At 36.8% G+C, this 25939-nt stretch overlaps 1 protein-coding gene across 1 annotated transcript in view; it reads right to left on the bottom strand.

Moving 5' to 3' along the window:
• Positions 1-25939, bottom strand: part of TTC27 (tetratricopeptide repeat domain 27) — a 148884-nt gene that overhangs the window by 74303 nt on the left and 48642 nt on the right. The window contains exon 10 of the mRNA XM_012788392.2: positions 22403-22516. Coding sequence (XP_012643846.1) covers positions 22403-22516 — 114 coding nt within the window. The remainder of the gene's footprint in view (positions 1-22402; positions 22517-25939) is intronic.

Raw genomic sequence — 25939 nt, 5'->3', positions numbered from 1 at the left:
CTTTTAGTTTTTCTAAGAAAAACTGTTCTTTAGCATATCTATTTCACAAAATAATGCCACTTTGACAATGACACTTTCTAATATAAATCGGAGAAAAATTATATGAAGAACTCATTTAGGATTATTTTTCTCAGGAATAAAAGTGAAAGAAAAAAGTAGGCTTCTAGTCACAGAGAGCAGGTTCTCTTCACTCTTCAGCAACAGAGTAATAAGGCTGGACGTTCATTCACACAAGCCACCTGCATGGTGCAGTGCATTGAAGAATCCCTCTGATGTACTGAAATTCCTCCACAAGCACTGAATACTAAATACTGAAAAACTCTCAGAAGCTACATCAAGAAGCAGACCAAGATGGCTGACTCTGAGAAAAGGTACCAGGGCCATCTGCTAAGGCAAAGGTGGTCAACTGATCATCATCAAAAGAGCTCACATATTCAGGATCAAAGTGAATGCAAACACACTCTGGAACGCTGGAATTCCTCGACAAACACATGGACAGCAGCCCCATTACCACCCTCATCTTGGTCGGCCTCTTCACTTGGCAATTATTTTATATTAAGTATACATATTTTTCTAATATTATACAATTATACCTTCTCTTAAATTATCATGACCTTTTTTGTATAACGTAGTAACTCACATTTTGTTTGTTTGCCCGTTGACTAGTTTTCTCAGATCTCTCTTATGAGAGATAATAGTAATATGTCAATGTTAATGTTCTGCTTTTAAGGCACATATTGGGTTAGGTAGGCGAATGTCCATGTATTTGAGCATGATTAAGCACCATGTTGGCAACTTACTCTCCAAAACTTCAGGGTACAAAAGACAGTTATACTGTACTTGTAACTTTTCTGTAAGTTTGAAATTGTTTCAAATTTTTACAAAATTAATTTTAAAAATGGAAAATTTTTTTAAAAAAGTAGAAGAGGTAGCAAGTCCAAATTTGTTCAGAAGAAAGAAAAGGACAGCAATGTACCATGTCTGTATAAAAACTTAAGAAGACCAGTTTCTGAGCAGGGAAACTGCTCCTAAATTGTGGGTTCTCTATATTATACTAACTGGGAGATATATTTGTTAGCTTAAGAATGAGCACAAGTGTGAGAAAATGCTCATTACACAACACTCCTTTTGATAATACAAGCTGTTATTCAACCAAGTCAGTGGGAACAAATTGAGATATAACCAGATTCCTAAACCATCTCATTCAAAATATGTTTAAAGCTTTCTGGCCTTACTTCATAGTAATTTATAATAGCAAAAAGATTGCATGCTTCTGCCCAAAGCTGTTTAGTTGTGGGAGGGAGGGTAGAGAAGAATAACTTCTGGCTGAATACATATGGTTACAATACATAAATAAAGAGATCACTGAACTACTTCATAAAAAGAAGGGCAAATTCAAAACAGGGTGGGGAGACAAAAATTTTTATCAATGTTGTTTTTTTGGAAAGAAAAAAATAATGTTCATTTAGTAATAACAAAAACAAAACAAAAGCAACACTGTCAAATTTCCTTTTATTAAAAGACCTGATAATATGCAAAAAAATTATTTTCAAATAAAACCCATGTTGTTTGCCGTAGTTACTACAACCAGCTAAGACATATTAAGTGCTCAGTATTTCTTGATTTATTAATAAACAGATTACATGTTTCAGATACTCTCAGATACTGTGGATGATCTTAGAGTATCTAAGTGTCTCTGATACTCTTGGATACTCTTCAAAGTGGGAAAGACCACTTGGAGAGAGTGCACAGACCCAACACTCAAGTGAGCTGGATACCATAAATAAGCCCCTGTATAAGAACTTGATTAAGCCATATGCAGGATAAAGACTAAAAACAGAACTATAGCCCATTTTCACTCCTGCACAGAATGAACTTCTTTCTACCTTAGCCATGATAACCATCTAAACAAGATTTATGTACCAATAAAAACTAAGAACATTAAATTAATAAGATTTATGTACCAATAAAAACTAAGAACATTAATTAACATTAATTAGCTAAGAACATTAAACATTAATTACAAAAGTAAGGAGTGATAGGTGTTCTGCTATTTGCTCATTTCCTCTACTGGATCCACTGTACTTTTTTATTTGCTGATTTACTAAAAATACAGGGTTAATGTTACAATACATCACTAGGCTTGTCAAAGCAAGATTATTTCTAGAAACTCATTCTGAGATAATTCCATCATATTCAACCAAATTGGAGTCCTTTACAGGCATAGTAAACGGGAAATGCAGTACAGGCAAGTGAAATCACTTGGCTTCTGTTCTAGATCCATCCCCACATAGCAAGCAAGTCATTTAACCACAGTGACATTCATCTATGAGATGATTTTTTAAATGACCCTTGTGCTTTCAACTGTCTATGAGTATGGCTTTATCAAGAGTATTTTATTTCAAGCATTTGAGGTTTGTTGGTTAATTTTAGGCACCATTAGCTGAACACAATATCATGTACATTTGTTAGAAGCAAACCAAATGCCCCAGTAGTCTGGAAGACAATGGTAGAATGTTAGCAGAATGGAATGGCATGAAAGTGAAGCCTCAATACTACCATGTATATTTCTGTGCATGAATATGAACATAAATATGCTCAGTGAGAAAGCTTTGCAAGCTTTCACATAAGCCCAGAAATTTAGGTAAATGGTCTCTAAAGCAGTGTGCCCTACCCTTTTACCTACCTATTTTCTCTTTCCAGTTTTTAAATGTCATGAATTTCACACCTGAAAGTTATGGGCACTTGGTCATAAAGTAAAAACTGTATGAGGAGGTGGTCTTTGAGGAAAGATGATAATGTCAAAAATGGGGGGGGGGGCAGTCCGGCATGGTGGTTCATGCTTGCAATTCTAGCACTCTGGAAGGCTGAGGCAGGCAGATTGCTTGACACCAGGAGTTTGAGACCAGCCTGAACAAGAGCGAGACCCCATCTCTACTAAAAATAGGAAAAATTAGCCGGGCATGGTGGCTCACCTGTAGTCCCAGTTACTTGGGAGGCTGAGGCATAAGGATCGCTTGAGCCCAGGAGTTGGAGGTTGCTGTGAGCTAGGCTGAGACCACAGCACTCCAGCCCAGGCAACAGAGTTGTCTGTCTCCAAAAAAAAAAAAAAAAAAAAAAAAAAAATGAAGGGGGGGTAGTGAATATACCCTGAACCAATCATCAAGAGTGGTTTGAAGCAAGACAGAGTCTACTTTGGGAGGGTGACTGAGAGCTGTGGACAAATGGAAAAGATAACAAGTAGAGCGTGAGGAGCTCTCTGGGGCACAGACTGGAGGGGCTGGCTACACCAGAGATGATGCCGGTTGCATGGACTACTGTGACATGAGACTGTTTTCAGGTTTTAAAACTCCCTTTTAATATCATTTTCCCCAAACTCCACTTAAAAATCATTTATACTTTGAGTGTCCTTTGAGAAAACATATTTGTGCATATGGATCCCTCAACCTCATGCAATAACAACTGCTAAATCTTCCAAGAGCCACTGTACCACAGGTCAAGACATATCTCTATGGAATGGGGAATAAAAGAATAAACCTCTAGAAAGCAATAATGTCCCTCTTTTTCCAATGCTCTGTTTTCAGTAGAGTAAAAACTTCCCAGAAGAACCAGAGAAGATCAAGACTACATTTTAAAATTAGCCCATGGAGAGTGATTTAGGGCATGAGGACAACTCAGAACAAGGTCTGGTATGATTTAGACTTTATTTATGAGCTTGTATCTAAAAGTATAGCACATACATCTCCAAAAGAGCAGAGCTAGTCCCAAAGGAACTGCCCTTTCCCTGAAAGCTATTCATTCTCACTAGCGTGATTTCCAAGTGTTTACTGGCTTTCTGAAGAGCTGAGTAGAATTAGCTGATAATCTAAAACGTATGACTGATCATATGCCAAGTCATCTTATACTTGCTTTGTTGTGCAATCTTTGTATGTGTGTGGGGGAGAAGATGAGATTTATTATTAAAATATGTACTTAATCAAATATATCCAACACTTGGGCAAACAGCTTTCTCTGACAGGAGTCTGCAGTCATTCAGCTGTGATTTACAAATAGAGTACTCAAGCTAACTGCCACCTCAAACCCCTACACCAAGAAAATTTCCAATGGAAAGAGGGAGAATGACAATTAAAATATATTAACACACCTAAGTATCAACAACACCATTAAACCTATTGTTAACTAAGTTTTACCTCTTACATAGGAAACTATAGTTCTAAGAGATAAAAATGATTTGCCCAGAGTCATAAAGCCATGAACTAGGTGAGCCTGTCTGACTCTGACACAGAAAATGTTGGGCGCTGGGACACGGCCGCTTGCCGCCTCTGCATTGCTCGGCATCTCCGCGGGCCAGTTGGAGGGCACGCTGCTGGGGCGGGGCCCCTCAGCAGACAGCCACCTAGGGCCCACGTGCTGGAATGCCCGGGGCCCACCTCCTGCCACCTGTTTCCAGCCACGCTGCTTGCGTGATCCTGATTGGGTAATTTTTGAATCCCACTGTTGTTGGTTGGATGTTAAAGCTTGTTGCTGATTGGATGTTAAAGCTTGATGCTGATTAGATGTTAAAGCTTATAGTTGATTGGACACTTTTTAAGCCCTACCAAAGGCATAAAAGCAGGAGGAGAAGAAGGAAGGGGATGTCAGAAGATCAGAAGAAATGAAGAGAGCTGTAACACTTGCTGGGTTGAGCCTGCCTGAAGAATGAAGACTGTTCTCCGACTCTTCGTGTGACGCTAGGTTCTTTCCCCAATCAAGAGCTGTAACACTAGCTGTACACCTTGCCACAACAATTCCAAAGACCAAAGACCAGAGCTGGCAGCTTCATTAAAACCTTCTGTCATAACTATGTGGACAATGACCAGATCTATGGAAACAGAACACAGCTTCTCATTGAGAACTCTTTTTTCCTCCTAAATTCCAGAATATGGGAGCCAGGATGTGACCTGGTCAAGAAGATGCACACTTATTGCTTCTGTCCTAGACATAGACAGAATTTAGGGTATGGACTGGAAGGAACTGGGTCTACTAACTTATGTGATTCCAGAGTGAAGAGATGAACATAAGGAGGCAGCCCTCAGGACACCCACATGGATGTCACGGAACACTCCCTTAATCAGCCGCACCTTGGGTTAGCAGTTCTACTGTTTGGTTTCAGACCCCCTTTAAACTCTTGTAAATTATTGAGGGACTCCAAAGAGTTTTTGTTTCTCTGGGTTATAATCTATCAGTATTTATCACATTAGAAATTTAAACTGAGAAAAATTTAAATGTTTATTAATTGATTTTAAAACAGATTTATTACATTAACATAAATAACATGTTTTCATGAAAAATAACTATTTTCCAAAACAAAACAAAAAAAGTCTTGAAAAGTGTGGCACTGTCTTACAAATTTCTTTAATATCTGATTTAATAGATGATAGCTTTGCTTCTGCAATCAATCTGTTGCAATATGACATTTTGGTTGAAGTTTATGAAGAAAATCTGTCCTCATACAGATATGTAGTTGGAAAAGGGAAGAGTATGTTAGGAGCTTTTTCAGTTAATTATGGATGTTATTCTTTAATACTACACCAAAATTCAACATATGATGGTTTCTTAAAGGTTACTTGCAATGTGGAATTTGAAATGCTATCAATGAACTTTTCTTTATCACATTAAATACTCTGTTATACTAAAATCCACTGGTCTAAAATCAAAAAACAAAAATACTCACTGGTCTACCTTGTACTTTGAATGGATCTTTTTGACCCATGCTTGATTTTTTAACATCATGCATTGGTCCTTTGGATAATAAGCTGATGTTCCCAGTGTTGACACATTTCATACAAAACCAAAAAATTTCATGCATTAATATCACCACCAATTGCACCAGAAAACTCTTGTCTCAATACTTGAAATATTAGGAAGCTGTTGCGTTCACAGTCGCAGATTCAAGTTTTCCAAAACTCTCATTTTTTTCTTGAAAGCTCAGAACTTTATCATTGCTAACAAACACAGTCAATTATTTTCCTTAAAGTGGTGAGCTTACTTCATTCATTTTTGAGAAAATTTCTATAAAATATCCAAATCTAAATACCTACAGTGACTACTAGCACAGTCTGGTGCCCCTACCTTGATCTGCACAGAAGGGCAAACAGTTTGACCCCCCACCCCCACCCCACTGTTTCTGCATCAATATGCAATTATCAACAGAGTGAAAAGGTAAGTAACATCTCAGTCTTATTATAAAGATAGTTTTGACCTACAAAATGTACTCTGAGAACTGCTGCCTTAGGATTCATAGATGTACAATCTCTCATGCCTTCCCTATACCTCACCCATATCCAACTTTCTCCCAATACTTCTGCTGGGGACCTTGCTCAGTGTTTAAGGAAGTACTTAAAAGTTCTTATGTATTATCTTGTTTTAAGAGATTAGGAAATGAGAGTACAAGTCGGTCTGTTTACAATCTGCAAATAGTATAAGAGTACAAAGAATAATAAATATTTATTGATTATTACAACCTGAGTGAATGTTTTAAATTCCTAGCATTATCTTTTCTTTAAAAGTTAAAGTAGTTGAGTCTAACAGTCATTAGATGCTACTTTCCTGAGTAGGTCTCAGTCAAATGCAAAGCACTTGTTCTTAAGAGAGCTCAATTTCCATTGGCCCCAGGTAGTTGGCCCTCAACACTCAACTCTGGACATTTCCTGCTGCCACTCAGTCCCCTGTTAAAGCACAGCACTGGCCTCCAGAGCTTGGTGAATGCCCAAGTCTCCCTTCTGTGTGTACCTGGGCATGAGACAGAAAAACACCTGGAGCTGCTATAGATTAACAGGCTACCTCTGCTTAAGGCAGTCTTTCCCCCACACACCCATAACCATCACCCACATTCCAACCCAGAAGATCTGACAGCTAGGCTGAAGATCTAGGGTGTTAAGATGTACACAGAATGTTATCCCACAGAAAACTAAAGCATCAATTCAAACAACATAATCTGACCTTGTCCAAAGAACTTAAGTTTGCCATCTCTGGAATCTGACTGAAGTTATTATTTGGTGCCTTTACAAGTGTGCTTTTAAGCGGGTGTAATTTTACTCCGTCCTATTAGTAAGTTCCTTTCCTGTTAACTATTTTTTACTTTTCTGTAACTTTCTAGTGTTTACTTTTTGCTATCATTAATAAAGTATATTTTAGGTTGTATGTCACTAGTCCCATTCTAATCCCACTTATCAATGAACGAAGCTTTGCATATTTTTCACTACTCTATTATCATGAAGCTCATATCCTGGATCCAGCCTATCAGCATCCCTCTGGGCAGCCCCCTTTCTTGGCCTTATCAGAAGCTGACTTCACTCATCCATTTGCATGTTCCTTTCCCACGCAGTACCACATCCTGATATTGTGTGTTCCACTTCCTATTCCTTCCACCTAAATTGTAGGACTTGAGAGGCTAAATTCTACAACAAAAACCTTTTTCACAAAAACCTCTATTCACTTCTTCCTGCTTATGCTCATTCAATTCCTTTCCTCCAGATTATGCCAAATCTTCTACTGATATCATGTTTCATTTTTAAGCCAGTTCTCTGAGCTTCCTTAGGGCATGATAGATAAAAGCATGGACTTTGAAATCAGGTAGACCTGTTCTAGTATTTAAGACCTAAGACCTTGGTTGAGTCACTCTAAGACCTTGGGTGAGTCACTTAAACTTTCTGTCCTTCAGTTTCTTCATCAGAAAAAATGTATTAATAGATAATGTCTACTTACTAGGATTATTTAGCATCTGGCATATGAATGTTTGGTAAACAAAAGTAATATGCAGTTAACTAAAGGGTAATAACTATATACAGCTCTGTATAAATAGTAGTAACTATAATTATTCCAACAAATAAAAGCACAGCTGCAATCATGAACAAATCTAATATACTTTTCAATAACTTTCAAATGCATTTACACATGGTTATTCATGCAGGTGAAATACAAAACTAGAATGGAAAACACATTTCATATCTCAGACATCTGAAAAACTCAATGGCATGACCCAGAATACTATACATGAAGCATTGTTAGTTATCCCAGTGTTCGTATTTCCTAGGTAGCCATGCTTGTTTTTAATCAGTACCTAAACTTCCCCTCCTGTAAAATGAATATAATATTAACAGTCAACATTTATTATCGAAGACTAACTATGTGCTAAGCACTATTCTAAGCATTTCATGAGTATCAGTGCTGGCATGAGGTAGGCACCTGCTGTCCCCACTCTACAGATAAGGCAAGTGAAGCACATGAGGTTAGGAAACTCAACTTTGGCCTTAGCGAGCACGTAATCTCTTTTCCTTTTGGATTATGGAGCCTATGGTGCTATTCTAACTGCTGCTATTCTAACAACAAACTTCCTGATTCTTAAGAAGGCAGAAAAAAGCAGAGCTATGAGAATGAGGGTCAGAAAAGAGAGAAAGGGAAAGAACTGATGATCTATTTGAGCTCCTGAATGCAGCTATTTCTGAACTGGAAAACCCCTACCCCTCCCAGCTATACTAGCCAATAAATTTCTTTTTCTATAGCCATTTTGAACTCAGTTTCTGTCCCTTACAACTAAAAGATCTCTTATTAAGACCTGTTTTTAAATTTTCCTGAAGCAAAAGTGTCAACAGTCTTGAAAAGCTCTAAACTTCAATCTGTCCATTATAAGCACCTTATATTTAGGAGAAGGATGTTCAAAATAAGTATGAAAATCAAATGTAATTTCTCAAATTTTGAAGCCATACCCACTCGTTAGGCAAGCAAAATACTACCAACGTCAGCTTGAATGACTAGCTCATGTCATCCATTCCACCTCCCAGTCCTCCTTCAGTGTCTCCATAATGACAGCGTATATTCTCCACTCAACACAAATAGTTACACATCAAGGTCAATACCAAGTCTGCCAAAGATAATGCATGTGGAAGAAGATACATGAAAATATAATCAAGCACACGAACATCCTGAAACACTAAAACATGGGAGAGAAGGTTTTAATGTTTTAACAGAATAAGTGACCAGTTTGTAATACAGAGGAAAAGCTTTGTTTTCTGGTATGTTGAAAAATACAGAATAAACATTTTTCTGGTTAATTAACAAGTTAATTCATGAATTCCAGTCTCTTACCACCACTTCTTATGAGCTCAAAGTATAGTGATGTACGCATTAATTCATCATTTTCTTAGGAAACCCAATAAGAAAAACTGATATGCCTTTATCTCTTTTCCCTTCCCTTAAGAAAAATACAACCAACTAAACTGTGAATTACTACCCTGTGGAAACTGTTAACCTCAATGTGATCATAGTGACTACTCTGTTCCTATTAGCTTTGGCATTGGGGCTTCTTACTATACTGAAAATTTGGACTAGAATATCAGAAAGACTGGTCTCTACGGCTCTCAGATTACTGAACTGCCAGATGAAAATATAGTCTTTAATTTAGCTAAGTCTCAATTCCTCCTGCTATTAAGCAGGTAATTCAAATTTCATTTCTTTTCAAATTCAACATTTAGCAAACATTCATTGAGTGCCCATTCTGAGAATATAAAAATAAGTAAAATACAGAACTTGACCCCTCAAAAAGCTCACACACTAGCTGTCAAGGAAAGGTTTCCAAATAAAGCATAATATAATTACTAAATGCTAAAATACAGCTATGAAAATACAGAGTCCAAAAATAAACCATACATGTATGGTCAGTTGATTTTTCAACAAAGGTGCCACACGAAAGAAGAGAGGCCAGTCTGTGGTAAGGAGAGAAAGTGAGGAGGGTTGAAACAGTCTTCCTGAAAAATCATGACGACCTACAGTACATTAATTCACATATTATCTAGTGGATAAAACTGAACTTCTGAAAGCTTTCTCTCATAATTTAGAAGGCAGCTAAGACAGGTCAAAAGCCTGGGCCTGCTGAGGGAAACTTGCTCTCATGATCAATATTTGGAAGGAGGACAGGAGGTGGCAGGCAGCACAAACCATACTTTGCCCCATGACAATACCAAGGGGAGCTTCTGGCACTGTCCCTCACCGGGGAGGTCTCCTCTGTAGCCGGATGTCTTCATGGGAAACTGTGGCATCCTGGGGAGGCCAGACCTACACCTGAGAACATGCTGTGTTGTCTCCTGCTTAGTTTGATTAAACATTACATCCTATGGTTGTGATTCTCTCTTGTAGTCATATCCCCATCCCTTAGAAAGAACCACATACTTACATCGTCATTACCAAGCTGAGATGCTAAGTGCTCTTCCTTTCCGACATACAGTGGGCAATTCTGATGAGCTAAGTCTAGGGGCATAAAAGGAGGCCCTTGTTAATATGTTTGATGTACAGCTAATGTAAGTTTCCCATATAGTCAACCTCATACCCATTTTCTGGGTTGTTAGATCTTTTTCTGACCCTGCTGTCCCATCCTTTAAACCCTTTAACCTTTTTCTTGATGAACGGGTGCCTCTCCTAACCACTGTAAGCCTTCTGCATCTTTTGCAGCCTCCAAATTCAACGATGTGAGAATACTTCACACACTGATTAGTTCACTGCTCTATGCATAGCTCATCTGTTGGGTTGTCATTTTGGTGAGTGTGATCCAGTATTCCAGACCATGATTTCTGTAGCTCAGTACCACTGGCTATGCTTCAGACACTCACTGAGGGGAGGTCCTCCTAATTGGGACTCTATGTCTTGTTCTTGGCTCTTCACTTGGGATATCTTGGTCCTGCTACCACCTCCTCCGGATGCCTACTCTGCCTCCGAGGCTCAAGCACACTGCCACCTCGCACATCTAGGAAATATCGTCTCAGTCTCACATGTCTTGTCATAAGGAAAGCAATGAGGGATGAAGCAACAGAAGGTGTAGTGGCTACTTAAAAAGAGAAGCATCTCTCTTATAACAGCAAGAGGCCCCAAGTACCTCAGTTCCCCAGTTCAGGTCCCTAGAGGAAGATATAGAGGGAAGATCCATGCTGATCCTTAAGGCTGCTAGTTAGACATACTCTTGCCACATGTGCAGAGTCTGCAGCCAGCCCTCCCATCCAAAGGAAAAGCCTCTGACAATAAGACCCATATAACTACAGAGGGAACTCATATTAACCATCAATATGAACAACTTTGGCAATCATCAGGCGTTTAAGGAAAAGCAATTATCTATGAAAGAGAAGGGCCAAGAAGAACATATAAAACAGTTCACCTCTGAGAAGAGAGAATTCGTGGAAAGAAAATAATTTTTAAAATTCTAATGAATATGCAAATAAATTAAATGAGATATTACATCTATAATATAAGAAATGGCTATTACGAAAAAGAACAATCAGAAAAATATAGGCTTCCTGAAAATTAAAAATAATTGTCAAAAAAAATGCTGAAATTAAAAAAAAAATTCATGGATAGACTCAATATTAGGAATTGGGCTAATGATCAAAAACAGTGATACAGAAGAAAAAGTAGAAGAAATCTCCTATAGCAATCAAGTAAAAAGACAAAGAGATAAAGCTTGTAAGAAAAGAGTCATGCAACCTACAGAATGGGAGAAAAGTTTTGCATCCTACACATCCGATAAGGGGCTGATAACTAGAATATACTTAGAACTCACGAAAATCAGCAAGAAAAAAATCAAATAACCCTATTAAAAAGTAGGCAAAGGACTTGAACAGAAACTTTTCTAAAGAAGACAGAAGAATGGCCAACAAACATGAAAAAATGCTCAACATCTCTAATCTTCAGGGAAATGCAAATCAAAACCACAGTGAGATATCACTTAACTCCAGTGAGAATGGCCTTTATCAAAAAGTCTCCATATAACAAATGCTGGCATGGATGCGGAGAGAGAGGAACACTCCTACACTGCTGGTGGGACTGCAAACTAGTTCAACCTCTGTGGAAAGCAATATGGAGATTCCTTAAAGCGATACAAGTGAATCTACCATTTGATCCAGCAATCCCATTGCTGGGCATCTACCCAAAAGATCCAATGACACTCTACAAAAAAGACACCTGCACTCCAATGTTTATAGCAGCACAATTCATAATTGCAAGGCTGTGGAAACAGCCCAAATGCCCATCAATCCAAGAATGGATTAATAAAATGTGGTATATGTATACCATGGAGTACTATTCAGCTCTAAGAAACAACGGTGATATAGTACATCTTATATTTTCCTGGTTAGAGCTGGAACCCATACTATTAAGTGAAGTTTCCCAAGAATGGAAAAACAAGCACCACATATACTCACCAGCAAACTGGTATTAACTGAGCAGCACCTAAGTGGACACATAGGTACTACAGTAATAGGGTATTGGTCAGGGGGGAGGGGGGCGGGTATATACATACATGAGTGAGATGTGCACCATCTGGGGGATCGTCATGCTGGAAACTCAGACTTGTGTGGGGACGGGGGGGAAAGGGCATTTATTGAAACCTTAAAATCTGTACCCCCATAATATGCCGAAATAAAAAAAAAAAAAAGAAAAGAGTCATGGAAGACAGATGCAGGAGGTTTCCACACAGCTATACTAAAATTCCAACTGCAGAACTAAATTGGAGAAAAGTTTTGTGTTTTTTTTTAATGAAGGAAAAAGTATAATTAAAGGCATAACAGAAGAAAACTCCTCTGAACTATAGAGACATGATTGCTCATAGTTAACCTAGTTTATACTCCAGGAGACAAATAACAATATGACAACATGACAACTAACATTTACTAAGCACTTCCCACCTGAGAGATACTACTTTAAATACTAACTCATATAGCCTCATAAAAACTCCATTTATCCCATTATATACATGAGGAAACTGAGGCACAGAGAGGTTAAGTAGTTTTTCTAAGGCATAGTCAGCTATTATTATATATGGCAGACTGGGCATCTATTAATAAAACCAGGCAGTATGACTCCAGAGCCCACGCTCAAATGTAGATACATTCAGAATTCTAAGAATGAAGAGAAAATTCTAAAAGTTTTCAGAAGAAGAAGAAAAGAAACATAAAATAGGACTAGAATCAGACTGCTGTATTTATCAACAAACAAGGATGCTGGAAGATATTTAAACATAATGACCTCATTTAATGTCCAGCCAAACTACTAAATTATGATTGGAAAATACTTTTTACAAAGACTCAAATCTTACCATACATATTCTTCATATGAAAAAGTTATCCAAAAAACAAAAGGGAAAACAAGAAAGATAACACCTGAGAGGAAAGAAACAATGGTAGCTGACTATGAAGTAGCAAAGAGATTAAAGTAGAAATTAATGGAGAATTCCCTGGACCTTGATTCTTGTAATAGCTTCCTTCAAGCAGCAAAGGTAGAGACAAAGCGCCGTATTTTCTTCTCTATGGGTCCTATCACACCATTTGGTTGTATAATTAATACACACACATAACCATAATTATAATGCTGTAAAATTGTATTAAAGTTTTAAAAAATCAACACACAGACCAAACACATGACAAAAATTACACACAAAAATGCACAATACGGCCGGGCGCTGTGGCTCACGCCTGTAATCCTAGCTCTTGGGAGGCCGAGGCGGGCGGATTGCTCAAGGTCAGGAGTTCAAAACCAGCCTGAGCAAGAGCGAGACCCCGTCTCTACTATAAATAGAAAGAAATTAATTGGCCAACTGATATATATATATAAAAAATTAGCCGGGCATAGTGGCACATGCCTGTAGTCCCAGCTACTCCGGAGGCTGAGGCAGAAGGATCACTGGAGCCCAGGAGTTTGAGGTTGCTGTGAGCTAGGCTGACGCCACGGCACTCACTCTAGCCTGGACAACAAAGCGAGACTCTGTCTCAAAAAAAAAAAAAAAAAAAAAATGCACAATAACAATCTGTATCAACTGGGAAATAACATAAAAATGGAAGAAGGGATGACAGGCACTCAGTTCTTCATCAGTCACAGCATGGAGGCAACAGCTACTATCTAAAGGAACTAGGAAATGGGGAAGAATTTTTATCTTTCATTTAAAATCCTTCTGAGTGAACTGGATTTTTTTATTATGTGCAGTATTGAAATTTTTAATATGCAATTTAAAAATAAAAATATATTCATTAAAGGACACCTTCAAAAATAGGAGACTGGTTAAACAAATTGTGGCACCTCTATTTAATATAGTGACATGTGACTGTTGGAATGAATGAGCTGGAGTCACAGGTATTGGCATGCAGAGTTGATCAAGCTGTTATGTAAAGAGGGCAAAAAGGTATAAAGCAACATGGATTATATGATCTCATTTATGCTGAAGTATATTTATGTTTATGTGTAAAAAGAGGTCTAGAGGGTACAAATTGTTGAGATTGGAAGGCAAGCAAGGGAAAAAGAAAGCTGTTGTTTTTTACTTTCCATGTCTATATTACTTACATTTTTTATAATGAGCAAGTGTTAGATCTATAATTAAAAACAATTAAGAGCAGTGACATAGTTTAAAAAAACAAAACACACTTTGCCACTACTAACCATGGATTTGGTTCAGGTGTTACACATAATGCCTGCAGAATGTGGTAATTCCACTAGTACAACAACAACAAAAACCCATAAAGTAACTCTTTCTCAAATTATTCAAACACAAGTGCAAGGCTCAGTGCACAAATTCTGACAGTAAATTACTGTGACCAATTTTCTTCCAGTCACGGTTTTGTTATGACATACCCTTAATCCTTACTAGAAACCAACGATATAGGTCATGGGGCTCATATAAAGAAAGGACTACCAGAGAACTGTTTATAGTAGAGAACTGAGAGAACTAAGAGAACTGTTTCAGCCCACACAGGAGCAATAATCTCCACAATGGTAACAATCATGGTGTTATGGGTCCTCCTCCCTCCATAATTAACCATGATAAAAATCCCTATTCCTTCAAAGCATGCAACTACAGTATCAAGAACAGATGTTCTACAAAGAAAAACTCATTTAAAAATTGTGAAATCTGATTTAACTACCACAGTTAAGAAAATAAAATCGCAATTCCAAACGGACTCCAGTGACAGAACACTGCAATATTCTTATATTCCCAATTCAATGCAATGTCCTCCCAGAAATTCAGGGGTGAAGGAAAATATTCCTGCCAAGTAATCATCTTTAGAGGCACAACTACTTGGACAGGGCCAGATCTTCACAATTTAAATTAACAGGCTTAAGAGATAACTAAGTAATGAAATTTCCATTAGCAAGATTATTTTAACAATAAACGTAAAATAATCTAACTTTAACCCCGAATGACTGAACTGAGTTTACCTAACATCGGGTTAAAACACTTTATTTTGAAATTTAGGCGACAATGACAAAGTTGGTTTACACATTTTTTTCCCCACAATGTTTTTGGTTTGGACATAAATAATATGGTCTCTTTGAAGGTTTGTGGTTTCAATTAATTTGCTTCATATTTGGATTATGTGTTGTTTTAGCCCATTTTGTGCTGCTATAAACAGAATATTCAAGATTGGGTAATCTATAATAAACAGAGATTTTATTTCTTGAAGTTCTAGAGGCTGGAAGTCCAAGATAGAGGGGCCAGCATCTGGTGAGGGCCTTGCTGTGTCATCACGTGGCCATGGCGGAAGGCAGAAGAGCAAGAGAGTGAAAGTGAGAGAGACAGAGAGAGGAGAAGGGGGCTGTATTCATTCTTTATCAGGAACCTACTCTGGTGATAACTAACCTACTCCCACAATAATAGCATTAATCCATTACTGAGGGCACAGGCCTCATGATCTAATCACCTCTTTAAGGTCTCACATCTTAATGCTATTGCATTGGGGATTAAGTTTCCAACACATGAACTTTGAGGAACATGTTCAAACCACAGTATATGTATAATACACTACTTTCACCATACTAAAGAATATGTGATCGCATAAAAAAATGTTGCACATATGAAATGAATCAGATGGGGAAGGGAAGGCTGAATTACGATAAAGAATACTACTTTTTTATGTCACTGGTAAAAAAAAAAGCAGAGCATAAATGATTACTAGAGAATATGATCTCATTTCACTTCAAGCAGCTTCTCAATCATAGCCATTAAATAAACAGTGCTTCCATAAACATTATTTTCTTCTCACCAACATCACCACAGTCTTGAATATTCAATAATTAAAGCACTCCAGCCTAAAATAATTTCATAAGATAGAGTGTTTTTAATGGAGTGTCCTCAACTTGGAGTTCCTTCTTCCTCTGTGGATCTTATAATATAACCTTGATGTATTTATCTTTAGGTATGATGCAACAATTTCTTTATAAGTTTAACGTGTGTCACTTAGAAATCCCTTCCAATCTGCTATTCTTTAAGATCTGCCATTGGAACCTTCAAAGTAACTACCTGTAACTGTGTAAATTATATAATCCAGACTGTCATTAACCAGCTAAACAAATTAGAGTAAATCGCCTGACTTCACCACACCTGCATTTCCTCAGCATATAATAGGACAAGATTAAGCTTTCTCTAAGGCTCCCTTGTAGCTTACTTTTCCTCCAGCTTTAAAAGTTTATTGTTTTAAGCTGGGGGCGGTGGCTCAGGCCTGTAATACTAGCACTCTGGGAGGCCGAGGCGGGAGGACTGCTCAAGGTCAGGAGTTTCAAACCAGCCTGAGCAAGAGCAAGACCCAGTCTCTACTATAAATAGAAATAAATTAATTGGCCAACTAAAATTATATAGAAAAAATTAGCCGGGCATAGTGACGCATGCCTGTAGTCCCAGCTACTCGGGAGGCTGAGGCAGGAGGATCGAATGAGCCCAGGAGTTTGAGGTTGCTGTGAGCTTGACTGATGCCACAGCACTCTAGCTTGGGCAACAGAGTGAGACTCTGTCTCAAAAAAAGAAACAAGTTTATTGTTTTATCACTTTATACAGCATAGAAGGGAAAAGATTTTCACAGTAACTAAAACAGAATTTTTTTAAAAAAAAAACATTGTTTTATATACACATGTCATTTCTAAATCATTTTCCTCTTATTCTTTAGGAATGCGGTAACTTCAAAAACACAGTAATATCAAACTCTGAATCACAGGAATTGGCAAAAGTTCAGATTATGAGCTTAAATGGGTCAACAGTGATAGAAAATTAGACAAAGTGTGCACCCATCCTGTCACATGATCTGGCTAATTTCCAAAATTTGTGGGTTAAGGGAGTAAAAAGATTTTTTTCCAGGGTACCACCCTGCAGAGGCAGAAATAACAACTCCCTAATTCTGTTCTACCCGTGGAGAGCTATACAACTCTTCTGATAATGTAGCATTTGGGTGGCAAAATGAAGAGACTCCAAATACAGTAAGGCCATGGAAAGGACAAAAGAACAAACGTCATAGAGATTTGACTCTTTTTTTAAACCCATGTTCCTCACTCAAAGCACATTCTGGTTATTTGACATCTAAAAACATAACCTTCACAATTCAGACTGATGCAGGTTTTGAATGGAAAAGATATACACTTATAAACACATAAAAGATTTACTTTTATGTTTTTTTATTTTTTTTTAAGTTGAGTTTGCCACTACAAAAGAAGCGTGAATGGTGATCTGGTTATTTTACATGCCAAAGTTAATGGAAGAAATGAATACAAAGCAAATCTCTAGGTCAATATGTTCTTCTTTAATAAGTGAATGTATCTGAGTATTATTTGTATTAAGAAGGCCAAAATTTTGACTCAAAAAAAATACAGTACATTTAAACTGTTTTCTATAATACAGAAAGTATTATGTGCAGTCTCCTTGAACAAGAAACTATATACTTCTTTTAAATATGCATATTTGATCATTTTAACATTTTAGTCATTTCAACAATTTTGCAGTTTTCGTGTGAAATGAATGTTTGATAAATAAAATTTAAAACAACAGGGAAGGTCATCAGGAATAATTGAAGATGCTGATCATGAAACTGTACCTTTACCTTCCCTCTTTGCTCTACATCACTCCCAGCTGTGGGAGTGGGGTCAGCACACAGTCTCAGGCCAGCAGCTGTGAGTCACTGCAGCTACAGAGAGCACCTGGCCTGAGGTCATGCCCTTCCCCAGGCTGCTTGTATACAGTGGGTGGGCAGACAAGGTTGCGGATGAAGGCCCAGCCATTTCAGCCTAAAGGGTCACCAAGGTGGAAAATACCGGGGCTTTATCAGGCCAGCACCTCATTTTGACTTATTCCTCAGCCTAATTCTGCTTCCTCCTATTTCTCTTCGATAGGTGTTACCCCCTAGTAACACTCCTAGCTCTGTCTTACCCTTCTAGAGAAAACACCCTGTGACAATAGTATAGTGGGACACGAAATAAGATAATTATTGAAAAGAAGTAAAATGATTAAGAGACAAGGCCCTCCATAAAATGTCTATTGATTCAAACACTGTGCAGGAAGAAAAGCAAATGGACGTGGTAATTGTATAGTGGAAAAATACTGAGGCTTAGGGTAATGGTTAAAAAGAGGTGAAATGGAAAATAATTCCAAGACAAATAACCTGGCCCTTAGAATTTAAGCTCTTTGAAGTCAAAGATGATGTATTAATCATCTTAGTATACCCAGGGCCCAATACAGTATCTGGTACATGCTAAGAATTCAATAAATGTTTGCTAACAAGGAAGTTAGTAACAGTAATGTTTACATTACTAGCTAATGTTCTTACTGATTTGCCAAACAGTAGGCTTACTGTGACACAGAAAGCTACTGGAATGGAATGAGTGTCATTGTTTTCACAGTTGTTTTTTTTTTAAACAAAAATTTCACTTAATCCAGATAAATGTCTGTTTTCATCTAATAAATAGATTTCTAACGCAGATAAGCTGTTTCTAAAAAAAATAAATTTAAAAACTCATTTATAAGTACTCGTTTCGTTTCCCTATTTCTCTCAGTCTTTGAAAAATAACCTTATTTGAAACATTTTTTAAGACACTTAAATTTACACAGCCATATGAAAAGGTTTTATGAGTTGTATTACCTTTCACTTTAATTTTAAATTAGATGACTTATCTAAATTAGAAAAATGAAGTAAGTAAACTGTCTTTTAAATGTCTTTCTCTCTTCTATCTTTCTATTGCATCTTCTCCCAGTAGGCCTATTAAAGAAGCCCTCTAATTGAGGTCTCTGCTTCTATTGTCACCAATATATGCTGCACAGTGCTCCAGACTATTAAAATTGTGACTATTATCATGTTGCCCATAGTTTCTTTTACTGAGAAGAGAAAATCCAAACTCTTTAACTTTATATAAAAGTTGGCACCAGCAATGGAGAAATCAGCCTTTCCAACATTATCTCATACTACTCTCCAGCATGAACCAGGCAGACTGAAGGACTCTTTATCCCTGTACACACCAAATATATGCTCCTTTCTAAGTCAATTCTTCCTCTTTCCTCCCACCTGATATTGTTGACAGTACAAGTTATGCTTAAAATGATTATTTGTGCATACTTCACCCAATATTGTTTTAGATCTCATTATTTACTTCCTTCCAATATTCTGATTTAAAAATCTAACTCAAGACTCATTAAAATAACAGTCTGGGCGAGGTGGCTCACACCTGTAATCCTAGCACTCTGAGAGGCCAATGCAGGAGGATCACTTGAGCTCAGAAGTTCAAGACCAGCCTGAGCAAGTACAAGACCCCATCTCCACTAATTATAGAGTGCAGTGGTGCGCAAGCCTCTAGTCCTTGCTGCTCCACAGAGGCTGAGGCAGGAAGATGGCTTGAGCACAGGAGTTTTAGGTTGCAGTGAACTAACTATTAAGGTAAACTTTTTATTTTGGAAGAATTTTTGATTTACAGCAATTTTGAAAAGATACTACAGAGAGTTCCTACATATTCTTCCCCCAATTTCTCCTAATGTTAACATACTACCTAATCATGATATATTTTTCAAAACTAAGAAATTAACATTGGTAAGTTACTATTAATTAAACTACAGACTTTATTTGTATTTCATCAATTTTTCTATTGTCCTTTAACTGTTCCAGGAGCCAATCCAAGGTACTGCATTGCATTTAGTCATCACATCTCCTTCATGTATCTGATCTCTGATAGTTTTTCCAGTTGTTTTCTATGACCTTGACACTTGACTACTGGTCAGGTATTTTGTAGGATGTTTCTCAATTGGGTTTTTCTTATGTTTTCTCATAACAGACTGGGGTTTTGGGGAAGAATGCTGCAGAGGTGAAGTGATTTTCTCATTGTATCCTATCAAAAGGTACATAGTAATACATGTTGAGCATCCCTCAAAATCCAAAATCTGAAATACTCCAAAATCCTAAACTTTTTGAGCGCTGACATGACACCACTAGTGTGAAATTCCTCATCTCACCTCATATGACAGGTCATAGTCAAAAAGCAGGTGCACAACACACAGTTTATTCAGTGTCCCAAGAAAAAAATAAAATTACCTCCAGGCGATATGTCTAACGTATATATGAAATACTAATGAATTTCATGTTTAGACTTGGGTCCCTTTCCCAAAATATCTCATTATGTATATGCAAATATTCCAAAATATGAAAAAATCCAAAACATTTCTAGCCCCAAGCATTTTGGATAAGGGGTGTTCTACCTGTATCAACAGACTTACCGCCAGTGGTAACCTTGATCACTCGGTTATGGCAGTGTTTGTCAGTTTTCTCCCCTGTAAAATCACCATCTTTCCCTTTCCATACTGTATATTTTGGGAGTGAGTCACTAAGTCCAGCTCATACTAAAGGGAGATTAGTCTCTACCTCCCAGAGGGGATGTACATAAATTATTTAGAATTCTTCTGAAAAGAAGGTTTGTCCCTTCTCCTCCATTAATTCAATCATACATTTATAAAAGTATAGACTCACGTATATTTATTCTACACTTCGAGTTAAAATCAAATACTGTTGGCCCTTGAACAACACAGTGGTTAAGGGTACCAATCCTGCATGTAGTAAAAAATCTACATATAACTTTTGACTCCCCAAAAACTTAACTACTAATAGCCTACTATTGACCAGAAGCCTTATGAATAATCTAAACAATTAACACATATTGTATATATCTACTATACGCTGTATTCTTACAATAAAGTAAACTAGAGGAAAGAAAATGTTATGAATAAAATTATAAAGAAAAGAAAATATATTTACTATGAATTAAGTGGAAGTGGAAAATACAACATTTCTGTAACGTTACTGCCAAAATTATATAACCTGAATCAAATCATGAGGAAACATGAGACAAATTCAAATTGAAGAACCATCTCAAATATAACCAGCCAATAATCTTAATATATATATATTTATTTATTTATTTATTACACATACATGCATACATCGAACCCAGAAAGCTCAGAAAAGGTCTGAGGAATTATCCCAGATTACAGGAGACTGAAAGGACATGACAGCTACATGCTGTGCCTGGATCCTTGTGCTATAAAAGACGTTATTAGGACGGCTGATAAAAGTTGAATAGGGTCTCGTGGTGAAGGGTATATGGGAGTTCTTCACACTGTTTTTACACTGTTGTATAGGTTTGAAATTGTTATGAAATAAAAATAAACTTTAAAAAATATCACTTTTATTGACTACTATGGCCTGAATTTGTCCCCTAAAATTCATATGTTGAAACCTAATGGCTAATGTGAAAGTATTAAGAGGTGGTGCCTTTAGGAGGTGACCTAGAGACTGGGGCTCTTAAAAAGGGGCTTAAAGGAATGGGTTCACTCTCTTCTGCTCTTTGGCTATATGAGGTCACTTAGATGGTGCCATCCATGAGGAATGGGCCCTCACCAGACACCAGAGCTGCCAGTGCCTTGATCTTAAACTTCCCAGCCTTCAGAACTGTGAGAACACAAATTCCTGTTTTTTATAAATCACCTGGTATCAGGTATTTGTGGTAGTAGCACAAACAGAGTAAGACATCGACTTTATGAAATCCTATATCTTCTGCAGAATTTTCAAGTTTTCTTGGTAATAAATTTGCAACATGGATAGTTTATTAGTCAATGTGTGAAAGAGACTAAATGATACTGACTCACTGGACAGGAATAAACATTACTATTAAATGGAGAATGATGGCTGAATGTGGATTAATTTTACATGTGGTTAGTTCATTAGTGAATTTTTTTTGCATTAGGATGAATTTTATTTCCTTATACAACCTGTACGTGTGGGATTGCATATCTTCTTAAATTAACTTTTATATTGTTTCTTTTAATGCTCACCATAAACCTATAAGCACTATTATTATTACTCTCTTTTACAGATGATGCAAATGAGGAATGGAGAGGTTAACTACTGAGGTTAACTTCAAAGCTGCTAGCTGAGCTTTGAAGCCAAGAGGTCAAATTCTAGAACCTGTACTCTAAATAATAACAAAGTGAGTAAAATGCAAGCCATGTCATTCTTTCATTCTTAACATACATGTATACTTACTGATAGCAATAAAGAATTGGAAGAAAAACAAAAACTGCCACATTAACTCCTACCTGTGTCTGTCTCATTGCCCGTTCCACTCGGCGTGTGCTTCCTCTTTCAAGTTTTGTCCGGAGGATCAAAGCTGATGTCTGAATGGCCCAGAACTTTGGTTGTGAAAGCAAACACTGATGAAAGAGAAAGAAAAAAAAGACCACAGAAAGAAGGATAAGCTAATATTCCAAGATACAACTGAATGCAGACTTGAACATCTTCTCAGTGAACAAAGGCAAAAAGTTCTTCTTTCAATTTACATTACAGAAAATCATTCTAAAACATATGAGAATGCTTTCTGGCCTTGGTTAGGGTAGAGTATTTCCAATTTTAGTTAAAATACTTTCCTAGAAGGAGCATCTAGCCCATAATAAAACATTGAATATGCACATACGAAACCTAACCTCAGAAAAAGCCATGACTGCCATCAATTTAGAGAATGTAGTAGAAACCATTAAATATGACCACAAATGTAGTGGTAAATAAAGTGAAAGTATTGGGTATCATTGGGACTGCTTGGCATAATGAACACAATTTAAGCTCTCTTTGATGATGACTTAGAACCCAGTACTGTCTCTGGGTGATCACTTATAACTTTCATTAAAGATCACAAAAAGAAAAGACCTATTCATTTGTCTGAAAGTTCATACCATCAACCCTTTGCTTGTTTCTAAAAGTCAGGTGTGGAAACATCCAGTTGCAGTATAACTAATCATTCAAAACCTAGCTACTCATCAGAAGCACCTGGGAAGCTTTTAGTTTTTTAGTGGGTGGCTTTTTTTATTTATTTATTTATTTTAAGTACATCAGATCTCTAAGAGCAGGATCTGGGCATCAGTGTTTTTTAAAATATCCCCCAGGTAATTTTCAAGTGTAATCAACTTTAAGAATCATTAGGCTAAGATAACATAAGTATTCGTCTTTGGTCAAATTCATTCATAACTCCTAATTCTCATTAAAAGTTATCAAGAAGTCCTTCATCCTACAACTCCTTATGGTACCATGCCCAGTTCACTTCACTCCTTTGTATTACCTGCCTGGCCACTATAGGCATTTGAATTTTTAAGCTCTAATCTAAACCAACCATTTTACAATCAAGAAGAAAATGAAGCCCCAACAGGTTATATCACTTGCTCAATGTCAAACCTTCAGTAACAGTAAAAGGTGGTACTAGGTCTCCTTAACCCCAGAACATCTTTATGTTATTTTACAACACTTTCTCCAAATGATCTTGTGCTCTTTTAAATGCTAAATTAAGATATGATTACCTCCTGGAAGTAGAAGATACTACCCATCAACATTAGAAAGTAATGTAAAAAGAGGAATCAATTAAGAACCTTGGAGATAGTAGAAGAGGAATAAGCAAAATTATACAAATAAGAGAGGAAAAGAATCAAAAGAATGGAATTTTGATGAAGTTTGTTTATTAATTCACTTGAGCACCTACTCCATACAAGGCAGCATGCACTAGGCCCTAGGAACAGAGTAGCAAACAAAACAGACAAGGTCCCTGCCCTCATAGCATGTATATTCTAATGCAATGTCTATTAGGTAATCTCATTCTTCTACAACTAACTTTGCAAATTGAGTGTTTTTATCTTCTTGAAATATAGTTTATAACATTAATGTATAACATTATCTTATTAGTATCCATTAACTTAAATCTACAAAAAGAATGAATTTACCAACATAAATATGTACATCTGGCACTTACAAAGGTATGATGATGAAACAGAAGATGTTTAAAAAACTAGTTCTTTAAAATGTGCAACACTATTTGTCAGAAGATTTTATTATAAAAATGTGGCCTCAAAAATTTTCAAAGTAAAGGACTTTTCTCATTAGCTCAATTTGTAATACTGATTCTACTACCTATGATGAGTGGTATCACCTGCCTTCTTCTTTTCATTTTATTAAAGGGATTATCATCTGTAACCCATGACAACAAGATGGAAGAGCACTGAGGCAACATTCCTGTACAACAGTGGTAAAAGTCTTCCAAGTCAGCCAAAGATTAATGCATTTTATCTTAAAAACAAAGAATACACTTCCAAGTTTCATGCACTGAAAAGCAATGACCAACCTAGAAGCAATGAATACCCCTAATTACCCACTGTTCCTCAGAGAAATAGCTAGGTCTGGGGAAGGAGATGTATGTACAACATGAGCCTGAAATATCTTGACATACAGACAGTAAAGCAGTTAAGGAAAGAAACTAGCTGGGCATGGTAGTGCACACCTGTAGTCCCAGATACATGGGATGATTGTTGCTGAGATGGGAGGATTGCCTGAGCACAGGAAGTTGAGGTCTACAGAAAGCAGAATGGTGGTCACCAGTAAAGGGAGGGAAGAATGGAAATTACTGTTAGGTACAGAGTTGTAAACCACTCACCCATGAAAATGTATTGGTCATCAGTTATCTCAAAGTCTAACATGCCTAATACTAGCTAGCTACGTGTGCTGTCAAACAGCAGTTGTGCACAAGAATAAGCTTTTTTTTTTTTTTTTTTTTTTAATTTATTTTTATTTTGGCATATTATGGGGGTACAGATTTTAAGGTTTCAATAAAATCTTACATAAATATTCAAATTTATTAGAATTTTTCCCAAGTGACAGAAACCCAAATGATGTCCCAACATGACTGAATTATGTCCTTGTAGACTTCAGGGTATCTGGCAACTCCATCCTCGTATTTGGTGAAATGTTCAGAGAGCATTAATTGGAAAATAACTGGTTGTACATTATTAAAGCATGTTTATCTCTGTTGTACAAGAGAACCCCCTACAACCACAATTGTTACATTTATGTTTCTTTGTTAAGATAAACAAAAACATACAAAATCACCTGTAATTTGATGCTTCTGTGCTTTGTACAAGAAATTGTCACTTTTTTCATATAGGGATACACAGAGCACCCTGCATCTCAATGCTTTCTAGCATTGATAGACTCAAGGAAATAAATCAGATTCTTCCAAGGAACGCACTAATATAGCTGGTAAGTTTGGAGCACCATAGTTTATCTTCACCTAGAGTGTACAACAGAAGATGTATTCAAACATGTAAATGAACTTAACACATCTATACAAGAAACTGGAATGAATTTTTTAAACTATTAGTAGTTAAGCTTTGGGAGAGTCAAAAGTTATACTTGGATTTTTGACTGTGCAGGGGAGTTAGTGCCCGTAACCTCTGAGTTGTTCAAAGGTCAATTGTATTCCATTACAGTTTTCATTTGTATTTCTCTAATGACTAATAAAGTTAAGTACCTTTTTTATATGTTAATGATCATTGTAAGGCCTCTATATTAAGTCCCTATATAAATTCTTTGTCCATTATTTTTCTATTGGGTGTTTAGAATTTTTGTTATATTTTGTTTTTATTTTCTGGATATGTTGCCTTTTTGTTGGAGGAAGGTGATATATTACTTATTTATACAACACATTTTTTTGTGCTGGCCAGGTACTGGTCTAAGTGCTTTACAAATATTAATGTTATCTTTTGATAAAAGGAAGTACTTAATATTAATACAGTCCAGTTTATCATTTTTTGTTTTATGGT

The sequence above is a fragment of the Microcebus murinus genome, chromosome 3, assembly GCF_040939455.1.
Source record: "Microcebus murinus isolate Inina chromosome 3, M.murinus_Inina_mat1.0, whole genome shotgun sequence".
Lineage (NCBI taxonomy): Eukaryota > Metazoa > Chordata > Mammalia > Primates > Cheirogaleidae > Microcebus > Microcebus murinus.
The sequence above is the reverse complement of the archived record's forward strand: the minus strand, read 5'-3'. Positions and strand labels throughout refer to the sequence as shown.